This window comes from Canis lupus, chromosome 20, assembly GCF_011100685.1.
Source record: "Canis lupus familiaris isolate Mischka breed German Shepherd chromosome 20, alternate assembly UU_Cfam_GSD_1.0, whole genome shotgun sequence".
Taxonomy (NCBI): Eukaryota; Metazoa; Chordata; class Mammalia; order Carnivora; family Canidae; genus Canis; species Canis lupus.
In genome coordinates, this window is record NC_049241.1 from 27,432,630 (window position 1) to 27,451,636 (window position 19,007).

The 19,007-nt window shown below is 42.3% G+C and overlaps 1 protein-coding gene across 8 annotated transcripts in view; it reads right to left on the reverse strand.

Moving 5' to 3' along the window:
- ATXN7 (ataxin 7) overlaps nucleotides 1-19,007 on the reverse strand; it is a 139,873-nt gene that overhangs the window by 16,870 nt on the left and 103,996 nt on the right. For 7 of the 8 annotated variants that reach the window (XM_038565937.1, XM_038565938.1, XM_038565936.1 and 4 more), the window contains 3 exons: nucleotides 4,729-4,981; nucleotides 2,391-2,650; nucleotides 1,847-1,929 (listed from right to left, as the gene is read on the reverse strand). In XM_038565937.1, the coding sequence (XP_038421865.1) occupies nucleotides 1,847-1,929; nucleotides 2,391-2,650; nucleotides 4,729-4,981 (596 nt within the window). Of the gene's footprint in view, nucleotides 1-1,846; nucleotides 1,930-2,390; nucleotides 2,651-4,728; nucleotides 4,982-17,624; nucleotides 17,815-19,007 lie in introns of those variants that run through there. The other variant, XM_038565941.1, reaches the window with a different exon arrangement.

Genomic DNA, 19,007 nt, shown 5'->3' on the forward strand with positions numbered 1-19,007 from the left:
AAGCATGGGCAGCCTCAATAATGTAACAGATTCAGGCCAAAATGGAGGCAAAGAGACGGGGAGGCCGTGGCAAACAAACCACAGAAGGAGAGGAAGGACAATGTGTGAAAGGGCAGGCCTGCCAATTCTATGATGAACTCTGTGACACACCAGGGCTATAGATGTGTACTAATGTGAAAACAGGCCTGGCACCATGCTATGCTGATGAAACCCCTCACAGAATACACGGGGAGCAAATGTGACTTAAAAAGGAAGACAGGACAACAATTCAGGATCCATACGAAGTCTGTTCACCCATCAATACTGGTTCAGGAAGAAGGCTGGTCAATCTGGCACATCAGGAATTGATAAAAGCTTTTGGTTCACCAGCATGTCCTGGAGATGATTCAAGGTGAGGATCTTGGATAAAGCAAGCACCCTTTGTTGACCACAGATACCCTAATACTGAGAGATCTAGGGTCCTGAGAGCCAGGGAGGTAGCAAGGGAGCCAAGTGCAGTCGGCAAGCTATGGCCACATTGTGGTACTGGACCAAGGCCTACTCTTGCAAAGTCCCTCAGGGGTGGCTGCAGCAGGCCCCAGGTCTACAGAGCTCAAATGGCTACCTTCCAACAACACACCACTATATGTGTACAACTAATGGTACATAAAATAAGAGCAATTTGTCCTGAGAAAGGAGTCTTTAAGCCGAAGATTCAATGGTGGGGCTTAGGGTGAAAATGTCTATGAACCCTTGAGACAAAATGCAAAATTCAGAAAATATGTAAGTATGTAGATATTTTTCCTAAGGGGCAAATGATGTGATTTTTTTTTTTTTAAGTTAGATAGTTAAAGGAACTCTTGGCCAACACCTTTCCTTAAAAGATTCAGAACCACTGTTGTAAGATAAAATCTACATGCTAAAATTGAATTAGAAATTTAAACTAAAATAAGAATCACTTAGAAACAACATTTCCACATTCTAAAGATTTTAATATTCTTCCACTGTTAGGGGTTGGAGTAGGCCCTGAAGTCCTTTACTCAAACCTAATCTTTGGTAACATTTAAAATAATAGACCAAAAATTTTATTTTTAGAAGACAACACTGATTTTTATAATTCTTACCCCCTCCTCCAAACAAGCATTTTTAAATTACGTTAAAGCAATGATTCTCAATTTTCAAACCCTTCTCTGAAGGCTAGCTGGGGACATTCTCCAGGGAAATGCACTTGAGCATACAGGCTTATTTATGTAGCAAGTCAACTGAAGCCACTCCACATCAACTCTTATTTTACAGCAAATAGACCACCTTCTTATTAACATACCGGAATTTTAAAGGAAAATCAAGGACAGAAAAGAGGGTCAGAATATTTTCTTAGCTTGGTGAGATTGTATATTATCTAGTACTTTTCTTAGTACTGGAAAAATAAGTCTACCTCAAAATCAGATCATCTTCAAGTGGCTCTTTAAAACTGAAGAACCACAGATTACAAGCATTTTAAGAATATTCACACATATGCAAAGGAAGTTTCCAGACCTGTTTCAAGTCCACAGTAAAGGGTAACTGCTTATATTAAATTTCCCTACAGAAACATTAACAGTCTTTGAAAATAACAGACTGATGAGGAAAGAATGCTATTGCACTGGATGACACTGGAAGCTGGTAGCAAAACATCTCAAGATTGCAATTTATAACAAGATTTCACATTTCCTGAACCGGAGGCATTCTTCATCAAAATCCTGTTACTCCCTCACTGACGAAATTCAGAACAGCTCCCCTCTGGGTTAAAGAGACTCTGGGGGCCGTGCCATAGATCCCATCTCCTTGAGTTTACCAGGAGTATTCGGTTCTGCAGGAGACCACCTACCTTGCATGTCAAAGAGCGGGTGCAGGGCTTCTTGGTGTCGAGATCGATGACCCCACAGTGTATGTCAGGATCAAACTCTCTTTCTGTCAAAAGCACACTGACATTACAATGGGCTCATCAAACATTATTTATTTTGAAAATAGGAGCAATCTCTGAAGGCATGTTGTAACTTGCATAAAGTCCATCACATCATCAATAAACATAAAATTACAACACGTGAGCACTGCAAAGCAGCAGCAACAGACCCCAGTAAGAGCATGGGGGAACACTGGCAACACCTGACAGGCAAGAGAGTGTGCCAGGCAGCACTACTACCCCACTCCACTCAGAAAGATGCACTAGAATGCTATTTTTACATTACCTACAGACACATGTACTTTTAAACGCAAGACTGAAGAGGTCAGGTATATTACCTAAGTAACTTCCTCCTAGAGCTGAAGCTGACCAGTTCTAAAAAGAGGACTTAGAGACAGCAGTCCATTTGCTTGCTCGTGAATGCCCAATCATATACAGAGAAACATTAAGACAAAAAATGTGAAGTTACCTGATAATCTCTTATTTAAAAATTTCCTGTTGTTGGAATTATCTTCAGACTTCTTTTCCAGAGTGGATGGTGCAGGAAGCCCTTTGCCATTCAGAATCTGTCCAGGTGAAGGCAAGGTTGGCTTTGGTATTGAGGAGCAGTTAAGGCCAGGCTTGACTGAGGAACTCACAGTAGCAGGACAGGTAGGCCCCACCGCAGATTTCAGTAGTGTGCCATCCATCTTCGGATGAATCTTTTCCACTTTGACAGAGGGCGTCATGCTGTCAGAGGGGGAAGCAGGACATTAGCACTCGAGGGCCCAGCAGCCCAGGTAAATGGGGAGCTAGAGGGCAAAAGGCAGAACCCGGATCTACCTACACACTGCAGAGACCTAGGCTCCCAAAGGCGACTTAGGAAAAATGCATTAGGAATAGCTAGAAAACTCAGTTAAGATTCACATTTATTCAGTCTATAAGCTCTCCTGGTGAGACAGAAAGCTCCAGTAAACCATCAGATTTACCTGGCCTTTTCATTATCCAGGACAACCTTACACTTGAGCCTGTGGGAGATCTAGACCTGATACTCAACTCAATGCCTGCAAGAAGCAGAACATGAAAACACCTAAAGGGACCAAAGACTATCTGCAAAACCTTTAGAGAATTTCTTTTGAGAACTATCATGTTTAAGAAAGGATTCATCAAAACAAAGTAAACTGAGTGAACAGAGGAAAGAATAACTGGAATTAGAGAATATGCCCAAGAAACATCACTAAGGACATACAAGAATTCAAATGAGCCCAAGCATATCTCCGAGAAGAGGCTCTCTGCCTCTGTCAATGAAGGAGAACAATGTTTAATTAGTTATGTGATGTGTCACTGAGGTGACAATTCTCCAGTCTCTGAAAAAAGTTTCTACAGTAAGAGCTCAGAATTTAAGTGTCTGGCACACAGCTGGTGAACAGTGAATACTTAGGCCACTAATAAAGAATTGAGTTTTCAGGGGATCTTACCGACGCTATCATTTGGGTGGCAAATGTTAGTACAGTTGGCCTGGTCCCCTCTAAAGCCCAGCTCCAAATAAAGAAAATTTGGACTGATGAGGTTTTATAAACTTTGTTCAGTGAAGTCAGTGCTCAAACAGCTGTTAAGCTGGCGAGTGACTTACACATAGCACTGGCATTTTCTTTGGCTTTCAGACAGGTCCAGGAACGAAAGTCCAGCTTGCTGTACTTGTACTTCTGACAGATGAGCAGAGGCTGGGGGCCTAGCAACCAGGACAAACAGCACCAAACAGCTGTACCTGGGACAGCCCGACAGCAGCAGAGATACTGCAAGAAGCCATGGCCTCTCCCAGCTGGCAAGGTCCTTGAGCAGCAGCAGGTGCTAGACACTGCCCAGAGATTAACCAGGTTATCAGACCTTGGGACTGAGATGTGTGGCATACCCTCCAAAAGGGAGGCAAGCCAGAAAAAGCCACCCACCACCACCAGGGCTGCCGTGATGAGGCAAGACAGGTTTCTATGGAGTGCACGGCTGCTCCCTCACATGACCACGAGGAGCCTGGCAGCCTACAGATCCACTATGAAAATGTGCCAAAGCCTCTCCTGGCAGTGTGAACTTCTTCCATTCTTCCAGTCTTTCCCCATCACTGCTGTGACGTGAACCCAAGACTGCAGGGGAAGGAAGCATTGTTTCCCTATTGCTCTGCGGGCTTCAGAAAATCCTACAACAGCATCTGGGAATCACCTCACCTTTTTATTCCTATTGTTATCAATGGCAGCAGCAGAAGCACCAATGTCCATTCATTTATTGTCTCCTGGGGGCCAAACACTATGCCAGGTACTTGACGCTACCATGTTAATTCTACTTCTCCCAGTAGCTCTTCACAGTGGCTTTTATTCTCAGACTGAGAGAGAAACAGTGCCTCACTCAAAGCCCTGCAGTTAAGAAGTGATAGAAGGGGTGTGTGAAGCCAGGCCTGTCTGACTGGAGCACTCCTTGGCTAAAGCTCCTTGACCTTATTATGTTTCCTTCTCCTTATCTGCAGAATGGGGATAACAACAAGACCTGTTTCATAGGGGTGTTGTGATCATTAAATGACAGGACACCAAGAGAGCCAAGTTTCCCTAGCTGGCACACACACAATAAAGAATCAATAAATAAGTATTGTTAACATTCCTATTACTATTCTGTGAAGCCTCCCAAAACAGGATAGGGAACAAAAGGAGGAAACAACATATATTTGATTTTCCCCCACAGCAGCCTGTCTTTGACACTATCCACAGTACTCCCAGATGCCACTGGAGCACACAGTTCCACGCCTGGCAGGGGAGCTCTCAGAACCTCTGGGCCATACTCACATTCTACCATGGGGGACTCGACTCTGCTGAATGGGATGCATTGGCCTGCTGTTCCCCCTGAGCTGCAATTTCTCTTTGGGTGATTTCAGCAACTTGGAACTTAATGAGGATGCGCTTAGAACACCTCCACTGGAAGAACGGCTGCTTCCACTTCCGCTGCCTCCTTTGCTTTTGGACAGAGAAGGGAAGAAGGAAAATACTGAAGTGGGAGGAACGGCCAAAGAAGGCTTGCTGGATGAGCTATGTCTTCTTTCTGAAAATGAAAACGGGGGGAAAAAAAAAAGGACATGGTTTTAGGCAAATCGCCAATGGAATCCTGGAAGAGTCCCCTGAAATCAACACATTTAGGTTCAAATATGCGTCACTAAGTGAAAATATATTTAACTCAGCAGCTTTCAGAAATGGCTTATCTAGGCCCCACAGACTTATTTAGGATTCTAGGAACTGGTCCTTCTGCTTCGGAAACATCTCAGCATAAAGCGGTTTATCACACATAGATAGCCATTAGGAAATTAAACAGCCATTCTAAACCTGAGACTATTTGGTTTTGCATGCTAGAAATGACCCTCACTCGCTCCAACTTGCAGTTGGAGGCAAATTATTCATTCATCTGCAGAGCTGTACTAATTGACGCTGCACGGATTTCTTTCTTCCTTTCGAGCATACTATCTTTCCAATTTTCAGAATTGCAAAATGTTAAGAAACAAGTTGTACCTTAAATTTTTTTGTCACTACCCACCAGCATATGATACCAAATAAGAATGTTTCTAGGGTTATCTTATCATTCTTTAAGAATCTGTTCTGCAATTTTTTTTTTTTGTTCTGCAATTTTCCAGTGAATCACTTTACTCACCCCTCCCCCCCTTTTTGAAAGATTTTGTTTATTTGTTCATGAGACACAGAGACAGAGACGGGGGTGGGGTGGGGGGGGTGGGCAGAGACAGAGGCGGAGGGAGAAGCAGCCTCTATGCAGAGAGCCCGACCCAGGACTTGATCCATGGTCTCCAGGATCCCGCCCTAGGCTGAAGGCGGCGCTAAACTGCTGAGCCACCTGGGCTGCCCTCCCCCCTCCCTTTTTTTAATAATCTCACTTGACTACAGATGGCATAGCTCTGGTTCATGCCACTAAGATGCCAAAGGCACAAGACAAAAATACCACAAATAGCTACGCCTGTTTTTTTAAACCAGGAAGTAATTCATGGTTAAATACAGACTACACAGGTTTAACTGAAAATAAGTCTACTCAGTGGAGAATCAGGTTTTCTCAGCATAAGGCTATCCACACTAAATAAATTGAGAGCTGCTGAAGAATGTTACTATCTGAAACACGTAAATTATTTAGTGACTTTATCTACTTAAGTACCTTATGACGGTAGCTTAGTGAGTGACTTCAATTAAACTTGCAATTTAAAATGACACATGGCTTAACTGTAAGTTTTAAAATGCAAGGGATCCAACATTTACTTATTACAGTACAGAAGCTATATGAATATTTACAAAATTGAGCAAACTAGAATCAATAACTATAAGCATCACATAAATGGTTTATTTCTAAAGGTCATTATATACCAGTCCTGAGGCTCTCTGGGAAGCTGAGATGACTTATTCCCAGGAGGCCATTAGTTCAACAATGCTTTATGTCGTACTTAAGGACCTGCACTACAACAGGACAAAATTATACCTATCTACAGACAAAATTCCAATTGTCCAACTAGACTACACAAAAGCCACAACCAAGTTAGGATGGCTAAACTGATAGTGATTTTTAAGTGCCTGTTGCTTTTTTCCCCCCCCTAATGAAAATTGTGTGTATGGGAGGGAAAATTTTTAAAAATTGAGGTTTAATAACTTTCTAAATTTGGCATCCTAGAGGTTTCCCCCTCCACATTTTTTTTTAATTTTTATTTATTTATTTATGATAGTCACAGAGAGAGAGAGAGGCAGAGACATAGGCAGAGGGAGAAGCAGGCTCCATGCACCAGGAGCCTGACATGGGATTCGATCTCGGGTCTCCAGGATCGCGCCCTGGGCCAAAGGCAGGCGCTAAACCGCTGCGCCACCCAGGGATCCCCGCCCCCCATATTCTAATTTAGTTTCTCTCTCCTCTGTCATCCCAAAATATTGTCTGAATATCCTTCCAAGCATCAGCACTTGTCAGCCAGGACTGTAAAAATCAGTTTCCAGTTGCAAAAATCAGTTTCCAGTTGCCACCTCCCTTGGATGGTGAAGCTTCCTTTCTGGGTCATCTCTGCCCCTGTGAGGCATGGCATAGAGCAGACCTTCAATTAACATTTGCACTAGTGGTACAGCTTTTCTTGTGAGGAGGAGTGATTTTCAAATGGCCCTAGACAAATGGTTCTTAATCATGGTCACACATTGGCACTGACTTAATGAGCTTAAAAAATACTGAGTCTCACCCTCAGAGATTCTGATTTACCTGGTTTGGGGTGTGGTCTGGGCATCGAGACTTTTATAAGCACCCCAGTGTGATTCCACTGTGCAGTCAAGGTTGAGAGCCTTCCTTCTACAAGGCTAATGCTCCAGACCATTAGACATGGCTGAGTAAGTTAACATTTGTAGAGCACTGAGAACACTGCCTGGGCCATGGCACTCTATATCAGGGCCTATTAAATAAAGCTCACTGCTACTACCTGTTCTCAACTTGTGCTTTCCAGACTTCCATCAACTGCAATTTTCATCATTCTTACCAAAGCTACATAAAATACTATTTTTTACTTTACACTTTTATTTAAATTATCAACTCTACGGTTCCCTCATCCTCCTTAGCCAACATTAACTGGTCTCTCTCATGGAGGCATCATTGGTATTTCTGACAGGACAATTCTTGTACAGGATTTCAGGATTAGAGAGAGGTCCTGTCCACTATCCCTTAATCACCAGCAGTGCCCCTATGCCAGGGGAACCTGAAACTACCCTCCAATTTTCACATAACCCAGTGTGAAGCATGGTACCATCCTGAACTGAGAGCTATTTCTCCAAACAACAGTATCTATGAAACAGTAGGTTTGATAAGCTTGTTACAAAGATTTTTGAAGTACATTATAATAAATAATAAAATATTCCTCCACGTTCATCCACAGCAATCTTCTGTGCTTCTGATGGAAGCGTACTAAAGAAATACCATGTTTCTGCTATGAAGAAGGAATAAAACCCCAACTAAAACTTTTACTTTAAGGGGCAGCCCGGGTGGCCCAGCGGTTTAGCACTGCCTTCAGCCCAGGGTGGGATCCTGAAGACCCGGAATCGAGTTCCATGTCGGGCTCCCTACATGGGAGCCTGCTTCTCCCTCTGCCTGTGTCTCTGCCTCTCTCTCTCTCTCTGTGCCTGTCATGAATAAATAAATAAAATCTTAAAATAAATAAATAAATAAATAAATAAGTAAGTAAATAAATAAATAAATCTTTTACTTTAATGAAGTACACTCTTTTTACTATTCTCTAGGGATCAGAATTCTCAAACAAGTGTCTTAGAGAACAAATTCTCAATCTAATTCAATACAGTTTTGCTTGTAATGCTTGTGTTGAGAAAGTAAATTTATTATAAAGCCCCTGATATACTAAGGAATGATCTGAACATAATGAAATACTGCACTTGCTTTTGCAAGATCTCATCTGCAAAAAGCACTACGTCAGAGCAGAAAATTATACCTGGCTGAACTGAGCCACGGGGGCGTACACAAAACATACCCCTCCCCCCAAACATCCACCATCTACCCCAGTTCATCATGGATGTGAGGAGCCACACCCATCCACAACTGGTGCTATGACCTTCCCTCGATTTCAGATAACCTTCCATCCACTACTTCACAAGAGCTCACAAGCTGCAGCCTCCCTTCCAACACCTACTTCCAAAAGCAATTGTCAGGTAATTTTTTTTGCATTTACCTACCCTTAACCACTTAATCTATGTAAAACTGTGCTACCAGTTTTGTTAGGTTGCTACCTTTTTTGTGTGTATCATTAATGAAGTTTTTTTTTTTTAAGATTTTATTTATTTATTCATAGAGACAGAGAGAGAGAGAGAGAGAGAGGCAGAAACACAGGCAGAGGGAGAAGCAGGCACCATACTGAGAGCCCGACGTGGGACTCGATCCCGGGTCTCCAGGATCACGCCCTGGGCTGCAGGCGGCGCTAAACTGCTGCGCCACCGGGGCTGCCCCATTAATGAAGTTTTGAGTGTTGTGCCCATAACCCCATTTTGCCACTGAGTCTCATGTGGATTCTATGACACAATTTTGCACAGTGCAGTAATTTCTTAGGAATGTGTGCTGTGTGACAGCAGAACTGACTGTAACTTCAAGCTTGTCCTTTTAATTCTCCATTCCCATCCTAGTCCACTCCCAGCATTTTCTTCAGCTAATGCTTTTCTAGTCTACTAGCTCTTGATACGGGATTTTGCACTAGAAAAATCAAGAATCAAAGCCTCCTAACATTAGAAGTCAGCTGATGTATCGAAAACATTTCCAAAAAATTGTGTTTTCTATTTCAATAATAAAAACTATTTAAAGGGATGCCTGTGTGGCTCAGTTGGTGAAGCGTCTGCCTTCGGCTGAGGCAGGTCATAATCCCAGGGTCCTAGGATCCACTGCTGTGTCAGGATTCCTGCTCAGTGGGGAGTCTGCTTCTCCCTCTCCCTCTCATCCAGGGCTTTTAGAAAAAGCATTTTAAGATGCTAAGAATGGCAATCTATCATGTGAATTTCTTTCATTCACTAAAACTTGAAACAGACTTGTGGGGTGTGCGTGTGTGTATGTGTGTGTGTGTGTGTGTGTGTGTGTGTGTAACAGATTCTGGCTGAAAAGTGCCAGCTCAAATCCTTGTCGTGCTGCTGAATTAAGCTGTTCCTTCACATTATGGTCTGGTAACTTACTCTCTGGAAAGGGCGGTATCTGGCTTACCCTTTGCGAGAAAGCAAAAGAGGAAAAAACAAATTTAATTACAGCTGAGTTGGACTCTCATCTTTTCACTGTGGGCCTTTATTTTTCATAAGATTTTAAGCTGGGCTTCCAGCTTAAAAAAAAAAAAAGTGTTTGTTCCTAGATCAAAAGAGAAATGGGCAACTTATGGGTAGGGTTAGGGACCTTATATTAAGTGGGCAAATTGGTGGCCAGATGCTAAGCATAAACTGCAATGTGGTTTGGTGAGGAGTCCAAGTTGAGTTTTCAAAGCACTCCTCTCTCCAGGGTCTGGCACCAGCTCAGAGAAAGCACACTGTTGTCCCTGAATGAGGAGGGCACTTTGAATGGCTCCAGCAAGAGGGAGAGAGAGTTAGGCAGACCAACAGAGAGACAAATACAGATATAGGGAAACACAGAACAGAGAGAGCCAGACTGAACCGACAGGCATGGGTGAGCTGGAGTGGGGGTGACATTGGAGGTTTGGGTTAAACAAAGCAGACAGGCAGATGTGGGGAGAAAGAGGCAGACATAAATGGTTGTGGGGGAGGGAGAGAGAAAGAGACTGTAAGCAAGCATAAAAAGATGGATGCACTGAGCTTTCTTCCTCCTTATGCCTTGAACGTGTGCTACCACTGAAGGCAATGGCAGGATATTGGGGAGGGCTAAGGTAGAGGACAGCTCTTTTAAAGTCTTCAAAATGGAGCGGCACGTGGATGGCTCAGTTGGTCAGGCATCTGCCTTTGGCTCAGGTCATGATCCTAGGGTCCCGAGATCAAGCACCACACCACACCAGGCTCCCTGCTCAGCAGGGAGTCTACTCTCTCCTGCTGCTCCCCTTGCTAGTGCTCTTGCCCTACCCTGCCCCCAAACAAGCAAAGTCTTCCAAAATGGAAAGCAACCAAGAATACTTACAACCTGGGATTTATGCTGAGGTTTAAAAATAAATGTATGTACGTGTTGACACCCAGGTACAAACCAAGTAGGAATTCAAAGCAAATAATTAGATCGATCTTAAGTCATAAATAAATAATGCTTTGAAAATAACTAAAAATAATTCATATGCACAAGTGTCAAAGTTAGGGCACAAACCTAAAAAGCTGTCAAAGCAAATTGTAACTTCGAACCACTCATTCAGGGGGAAAAATTTACAAGGATGTATGTCAAATTTTAAGTGCTTATTCCTGGAATTAGGGTCTATATTTTTAAAATTCTTTTGGATAGTTTCATTTTTCTATAATGACTATGGCTTACTTGATTACACTTTTGAAAAAAAGAGAAATTTCATGTGGCATTCTAGCCTCAGTTTCATACATGCCAAAATACAGCAAGACATATTATCATCTATGAAGAAGTAATCAATCTGTTCTATTCTCAGTGTTCATCACATAAGAGCAGGCAAGAGCACCTAACAGCTATGAAGACCACTTCACAAACTTATTTTTGCTTAGGGCTCTTTTGTTAATGTTTTATAATTCAAACAACTGACTGATCAGAAGTCTCACCTTCAGCAATCTCAACAATAGTAGCCACTGTTTACTGGGCAGAAAACACATGTCAGGCATCATGCTGCATAATTTGCAGAGGTTATCTCATTCAGTCCTGACCATCTCTGTACAAAGCAGATACTGTTGTGATCCCATTTCCAGATAAGAAAGCCAAGACTTTATTTTTTTTAAAGATTTTATTTATTTGTTCATGATAGACATAGAGAGAGGCAGAGACACAGGCAGAGGGAGAAGCAGGCTCCATGTAGGGAGCCTGATGCGGGACTCGATCCCAGGACTCCAGGATCCGCCCTGGGCCAAAGGCAAGCGCTAAACCGCTGAGCCACCCAGGGATCCCCCGGAAGCCAAGACTTTAAAGGACTTATGTGGGTTATCCAACATTACCCAACTAGTTAAGAGGCATAGTTGGGACACAATCCTAGGCAGGTTGACTCTACCACCCAGGCTGGATCACACTATAACCCACCTGCTCTCAAGTGGTATTATTAACAAACCATAATATGTTGTCCAAAGGCAGGCAGAAGAGAGAGGCGAAGGTGAGGGTTGGGGCATATAACGGTAAGAAGCCCATCTTCCCAGGTGCTCAGCAAAAGCAGGCTAACTGCCAGCACAAAAGATTGCAGAGGCTAAACACACAAGGTCGAGACAGAATTTTAGCGAATTCAGGAGAGGGATCCAGAATCTGTTTAAGGGAGAACCAGGTTGTTGTGGATTTCATCTTTCCGTTTTGTAAGCTGCTATCCCTAAAGATTAGCTATGCATGTCAGCCAGTGTAGCTTTTTTCTTTTTTGCTGGGGCGGAGGGGAGTGGGGGTGGGCAGTGTTTAAAGCATCAGAGATGGTTTGAAAAGTGAATTTTTGTAGAAAGTGCCAAGCAGAGCTGTCTTTCTGGCTAAAAAGAAACATTTTACAAAGTTCCAAGATGAGTCTGTTTTACTAAGAACCAGCAGGAGGGGCAGCATATACCTGTTCTATAGGATTAGGCTGGCCCCCTCTGGACCAACACAATGCATGCTTATTGTCACTCTGGGCTCTGGAAGGTCATAGTCACCTTTCCAGCAGAGGCTCAGGGCTGTTGGGCACAGTCTTGACTTGGACTAAGTGACTAACCAGCCTGAAGAGAATCCAAACTAAAATAAAATGTCCCCTGAGAGTATAAGAACTTTTGGAATCAGACAGATGGGTTCAAAGCCTTGCTCTGCCCCTGACCAGCTGGGTAATGCCGGACAATCACTGGATTCCACACACCTTGGCAGCCCCTTCATCTGTTAAGCCTACCCGGCAGGGCTATTGGAAATTGAATGATGGAGTGTAGTCAAGCCCTAGCACAGGGACAATTATGGACCAGGCACCATAACACCACTCAGCAGACATGGAGACACGTGGCCCCCGGTCATTCAACTATAGATTTCTGTGAGAAAGGTGTGCATATGATCAAAACAGCCAGAAGTCACCTACTACTAAACCTAACCCACTGTAAGTGATCTTCTCTGGCGTGGGACAGGTAGAGGCTTCATACTGGGTGTATATGTCTGTCAGTCCAGCAAGACACTAAGCTCTTCTCAGAAAAGCTCAGAGGAACAAGTTTTAAAATTCATTTTAAAATGAGTAAATTTACACCAACCAAAAAGAATGTTCATTCAAGCTAAAGTTATTTCATAAACAAAAAGTTGGCTCATTTTCCCGACAGAAATAAGTCACTGTGGAAGAAGTGCAGGTGAATGGAATGGAATAAAGTGAAGATCAAGTCTCAAATTCAGCTTATATATCCAAAGGTGGAAATCTGAGGCAGATTATTGAAGAAATGACTCCTAAAACTCACAAATTTTCCTCTAAATGAAACTGACACTCCTGGATAGCTTTGGTTAGATAAGGTTACAAAGAGTGTGTACTCTGTACAGAAAGGCCTTATGAAAAATACCAATCAACACTTCAAGGAATGTATGATTTCATGGGGTCTCTGACAGCCCCAACCCACTAATACTCTATAACTGCTCTCTTTTAAACAAGGATTTTTAAATAAGTGTGTACAGAGCTATCAAAAGTTAAATGTGCATGTGTGGATCATTTGGCTAGGCATAGCAAATAATAACTGCATATAGCAAAAGGTTAGGTTTGGAAACTTAGGGTCATTCTTTAAGCAGGCTCTTCACAGAATTTATTAAGTTGTTTATTTTAACATCCAGGTTGAAAAATAACCATAAATGTGCTATTATTCAGCTCCCAATTAACACAAACTGTCATACTTCACTTTCAGGCTGCCAGACACAACTTGTGAGGTGTCAACTGGCATCAGCTGTCTGTCTTAAGAATGACCCCTAAAAAAACATCCAAGATCAGGAAACTATAAATCAAGACTACATATACATTTTTCAATTTGCAGAGCATCTTCCTTGTACATCTCCCTAGCTCCACATCAGTATTTGCCCTAGACTTTTGACATTCAAAGCTGAATCCCACTTTGGACCTTTTGTCGTTTCTGCACATTATCTAGATTATCTACTTACTATATTTTTCAAGTTCAGCAGCTGACTAGGTATATGTAATTTCATATTATCCTAATAAGCATTATCTATAAAATCATGACTTGGCGTCCAACACAGTATTTATTTTTTTTCCCTAATAACTTTTTTTTTTTAAGATATTATTTATTTGTTCATGAGAGACACCAAGAGAAAGGCAAAGATACAGGCAGAGGAAGAAGCAGGCTCCCTGTGGGGAGCCCGATGCAGCACTTGGTCCCAGTACGCCCGAGCTAAAGGCAGACGCTCAACCACTGAGCCACCCATGTGCCCCTTACCTAATAACTATTATAAAAAATACTTGGCATCCTATCTAAATTCACAGCATGGATATGAAATCACTGCACGTGGACATGAAGCATTTGATGATGTCTTCTCACTACTTTCATGGTCAACTTTTCCTTGTAAGTTTCCTTCTTGTAAAGGCACTCTCAAGCGTCTGACCAGCAAATATGGTCCTACCCCACTTCCTGTCCTCACATATTCTCTTTAATCCTTGATCTGCTTTTTCCTTGATCCAACTTCTTTAGTATCCCCAGACACTCAATTAGACTCCTCCAGAGAGAGCCGGGTGTAGTCTAATGCTAAAAAAAAAAAAAGCCAATCCATGAGACTGTCCCTGGAACATTCAAATCACAGGTTGAGGAATCCAAAGCTGACCTCTGACAGGCAGTGCCTCAAAGGACAATTAGCTAAAACTGGAGCTGGGACACAGCCTCAGGAAAGCATGCTTAGGTGGGTTACAAACGGCGCTGGAAAACAGAGAAGAAGAAAAAGTCTTTACCACAAAGCACTCAGCATCATTTCCACTAGAGAGATTTAATTGAAAAGGATGATTTCAACACTGGCTGCCCTAACAAATTAGTCTCCAACTGCGACTTCTGCCAAATGCATTTCTCCTCCCCCTAACGCAGAGGTGCTTTTAAATTAAAACATAAGGGGAAAGTGCAGAAGAGAGAGTCATTTATAGCACTTGGGCCACTTGAAACAACTTTTCACCAAAGGTCTATAATCAAATTATCAAGCTCTTCAAGTCAGTGCTTTATGACGGAAATAAAAGCCCCACTAAAGTATTCCGGGTCTCTTGGCATTTCCACGTCTCTGGGCAGGGTGCACACTGCAGCATCCCCATTCACACTAGCTGCATGAAAGAGAACAGATCACAAAGGGCAGATTACAAGGGAGAACAACTCCAACTCCAGTGGGGGAAGGGACAGGCGTGAATGGATTGTAAATAATGTTGCTAAGAAGGGAGCAGAAATATGGCAACTTCAAATAATCCTCTTGCCAGGAATTCTTCCCATGGGGAGGGACTGTTCTTTCTGTACTTTGCTTTCAAGTATGTGAGAAATACGAAAAACTTACTACCTGGGGGTACTCCTACCCTGCCATCTTAACTTGTAGCCCTTTGCAAACATTGTTACAATAACTTTTTTTAAAAACCCAAGTACTTTATTAGAGGAGAGGAAACCCGAGAGAAAAAGAGGAGGCGCTGAATGGTATTACAGGCAATTCTTGGTTGTACGTAATAACATCCCTTCTTCATAATCAGTGTCATAAAGCAGTTTGTTTTAAGGAAAAGTGAATCGTCTTAAAGATTAGTTCATCTCCTGATGTGGGCCCTTCCTATACATCTGCAACTGTGTTCAAGGTGCAGACTCTGAGCTAAGGATTATCATGATCACACACAGGCACACACAGATGTTTTCAGTACAAGTACCTTTGGGGAAAAGGCTGCAGCTGCCTTGAGCAACATACAGCCACCGAACTCTAATTTCACAGCCACCATTTCTGACTATAAGATATCACACCACAAATGACATGCTGGCTGACACTTCTATGTTGCTAACAGTCACAAGGACTTCTCTCTGCCGTCCTCAGGAAGCACAGTGTTACCCAAAGGATGCTAGCAGAGTGCAGCAAGCAATCACCCTGACTGAAACAAATGTGATCTGAGTGGTACATGGCATTTCCCCCAAACTTGCTCCCTGCTCTCTCTCACAGTCATCAATGACTTGAAATACTTGCATTCCTCAGATATCAACATGTGGGGAAAAAAAGAGCCAAAACCAAAACTAGACCAATCTCCAGCTACTTCTGATTTAATCCTTCACTGGTTAGGGAAGGAAGCATCCTCCAGTTCGGGGAGTTCTCATTTGAGGTTTAGTCTTCCAATTCATTATATACCATGTACAGCTCAAGCATCAACATACTCAATCCATACCCAAACTTCTCTGTAGTCACATTTTGGGCTGAGGTCCCAAATGAAAGACACAAGGTTTTCATCAAAATGCAAACAGTAATCTAAAAAAAACTAAAGTATGCCTTTCCCACTCCAATCCAAATTTCAAACACACACACACACACACACACACACACACACACACACACGGGTAGAAAGAGACAATTAAAAAGAACCCGGTAAAACTTAAGAGTTCTCCTTTTCATTGTTTTCATTCTGTTTATCTTTTAAAATGAAAACTGCTGTGCAGGAACCCCCACAGGGAACACTATTCCTAGGCCCAAAAGGAGTAGCAAGTCCAAGGTGCAATGGAATGCCAGCTCCATCTGCCATCGAGAGCTACACTGAGTCTAAGTCACATCCTTATTGGTTTTCCCCACTAATTTGGTATCCTTTTAATTTCAATTTATTCCGGATGGGGGAGGGAAGCAGACTGAACATGGGAACAACAGAAACCTCAAACTCAGAATACCGCTCCCCAAGCCTTCCTCATTAAGCACTCTGGTTAATAAGGAATGAGTGATTCATTACTTCACAATGCCAATGTTTTCAATGAATTTGTGGCACACATTTTTTTGTTTTTTTGAAAAGAGAAACAGTATCTGCCCCACCTTCGGGCTGGGGCTATCAGCTAATAAACATCAAAAGCAATATTCAAAAACGAAACCACAAACAGCAAAACTAAAACTGTCTGATGAGAAAGTTCTTAAAAAATAAATTTTAGGGAATTAACAGCAATTTGATTAAAGATTTAATTAAGACCTGCCGATATCGACAGACCTTTAAAGTGGTGGGAGCTAAATTTCAACCTCAATTAAAATTATCTGGTCAAGCTCATTAATGCGTAAGCCATGAAAAGTGAATCCAGGGAAAGGTAAAGAACTCCACGGTCACGTCACCCACAGAAGCATGGGACAGGGCAACTTTGAGAACAGACTCCTAACAGCCAAAAACAATTAGCTGAGCTGCCCTAGCTACCTTGATAACAAAACTGAAAAAAAATCGTTCTTTCTGGCAGTCAGTATGTAATTAAATTTTTATACACTCAATTTAAGTTATTGAATGACTTTCCAGGGCTACTGTTTGTATTTTGAAGCTGTTCGTCCTCTTGACACAGTGTTCTGTTTGAAACTTTGCTGTGGATTTGAAGTATCTGACAAAACAGCTTTCAAACACATTCTACAGGAAACACTATGAACTGCCTGTCATAAAACCTCATTTACCACAAGTGAGATAAAAAACAAACAGTTAAAGCGTGTAACAGCGTTCCTCCATTTTTAGAGAGCAGCGTAACTAATGCTTTCCCTGTTTTGAGATACGGGAACTGTTTGGTGCAAACCTCAGCATTTTGTTGGAGTTAATAACAAACTAGACTCCTGTCTGCGTTTGAACTTTGTCCAGACCACTCAAATGACATTTCAGAATGGCTCCGGTGAAGGGCTTGCAGCAACTAATCCCCCTCGTTGCGATTACCCACTCTGATCCACTAGCTCTGCAGAGCTCACTCCCTCCACCAGTTCAGCAACATACAGCTCACGGCCTGCTGGCAGGGGAGGCCAAATGCCAGGAGGAAAGAGGCCTGCAGGAACTCTTCCCGCTCCGTTTGGTTCCATGTAACATTAGCAAGGACCTAACCCACCTCCCACAAGCTCATCCACAGCTGGGCCCAGAGCCAAGCCCAGCCTCTAGAAACTGCCTCCGAAAACTTACCCAGTGGAGCTTTCAGCCCTCGTGCGGAGGAAGGGCTGTTCTGGAGAGGCTTCTTGTCACCTTCCATTCACATAATCTGGCTGTGCTTCATTGCACACTTGCTACTGCAAGCTTGCATCATGACTTGGGTCTGCCCACCAACTCCAAATATGCTCCATGTTTGGTCTTATGTAACATTTGCTACTACTGTAAAAAGCACTTGAATTACAAAGGTCCTGGCAGATCAACAGAAAACAAGGGGTGGAGTCTAATTTCATCTAATATGGTCATACAAGGCGTCCTGGCTGGTGTAAATTAATCCTTCTATTTGAAAGGCAATTTACCAAAACTGGGGAAGATGGAACTTACAAATTTAACCTGCTAAAAAATGTGAATTTACTCACACCCTGATTTTTCTAAATACCTTTAAATGGATGCTGCTACCAGGTATATTAGAAAATTTACATGATTCATTATACAGCCTACATTTTAAGCCTCCACAAACCCAGAAGTTTTAAAGTTAATGCAATTTCTATAAAAATCAGCAGCCTCTCTCATCATTTCATTTCCCCATGATCTACACTTAAATATAATTAAAACTTGTCATACCAAAGCTTATTTTTCCTTCCTAAATCTAGTAACAAAAATCTTAACCAATTTTCTATGCACATTTGTAAATACATCTAATTTCAGAAAGATATACACCTGATTGGGAATTTGGTGTTCAATCATTAGGTGACTGACTAAAGCTGAGACCTTTTATGCTTTTAATCCAAAAACTTTTCTAACTAATGGCTCTTTATAAACAGTGTCTTCCTGGTCTGTTTCCCTCTCTGACCCCTATTATACTCCCCACAGAACTACCCTCCTCTTCTCAATCCCCAAATCTTACTGTGAAATAGATATGGAAAAAATAGCCAACTCTCCTGAGTTTTATGATGATAAAGGCTGCATACATAGATTTGGATGCCTGATAGTTCAGAATGAACACTTTTAAATGTCAAAGGGGCGGGGTGGGGGGCTGGAATTCCTCTACAGAATCCCATCACCCCATAGAGAATATTTGGCAAGAAGTCATGAATTATATGTGTGGAAAAGATTTGGCCTGGGAGGGGTGGGAAAGAGTCGTGAGGTGTAGGAAATGGTTTCTATTAGACCAGACACAAATTCCAAATTTAGTCTAAAACACAAGGATAGTAGCCACACTGCTTTATTTTCATGGCAAGCATTTAGATCCCAACCATGGCAAAAAAAAGTAAGATCCAGAGGTTTTCCTGAAACCTACTTTCTTTCTTTTTTTTTTTTTTTCCCAGACTTCTCATAGTCACAGTCAAACAATGCCAAAACTATGGCGGTCCTTAAAAGACACCAGGAACACCAGGTAGGAGGCCTCAGCAGGTCTCA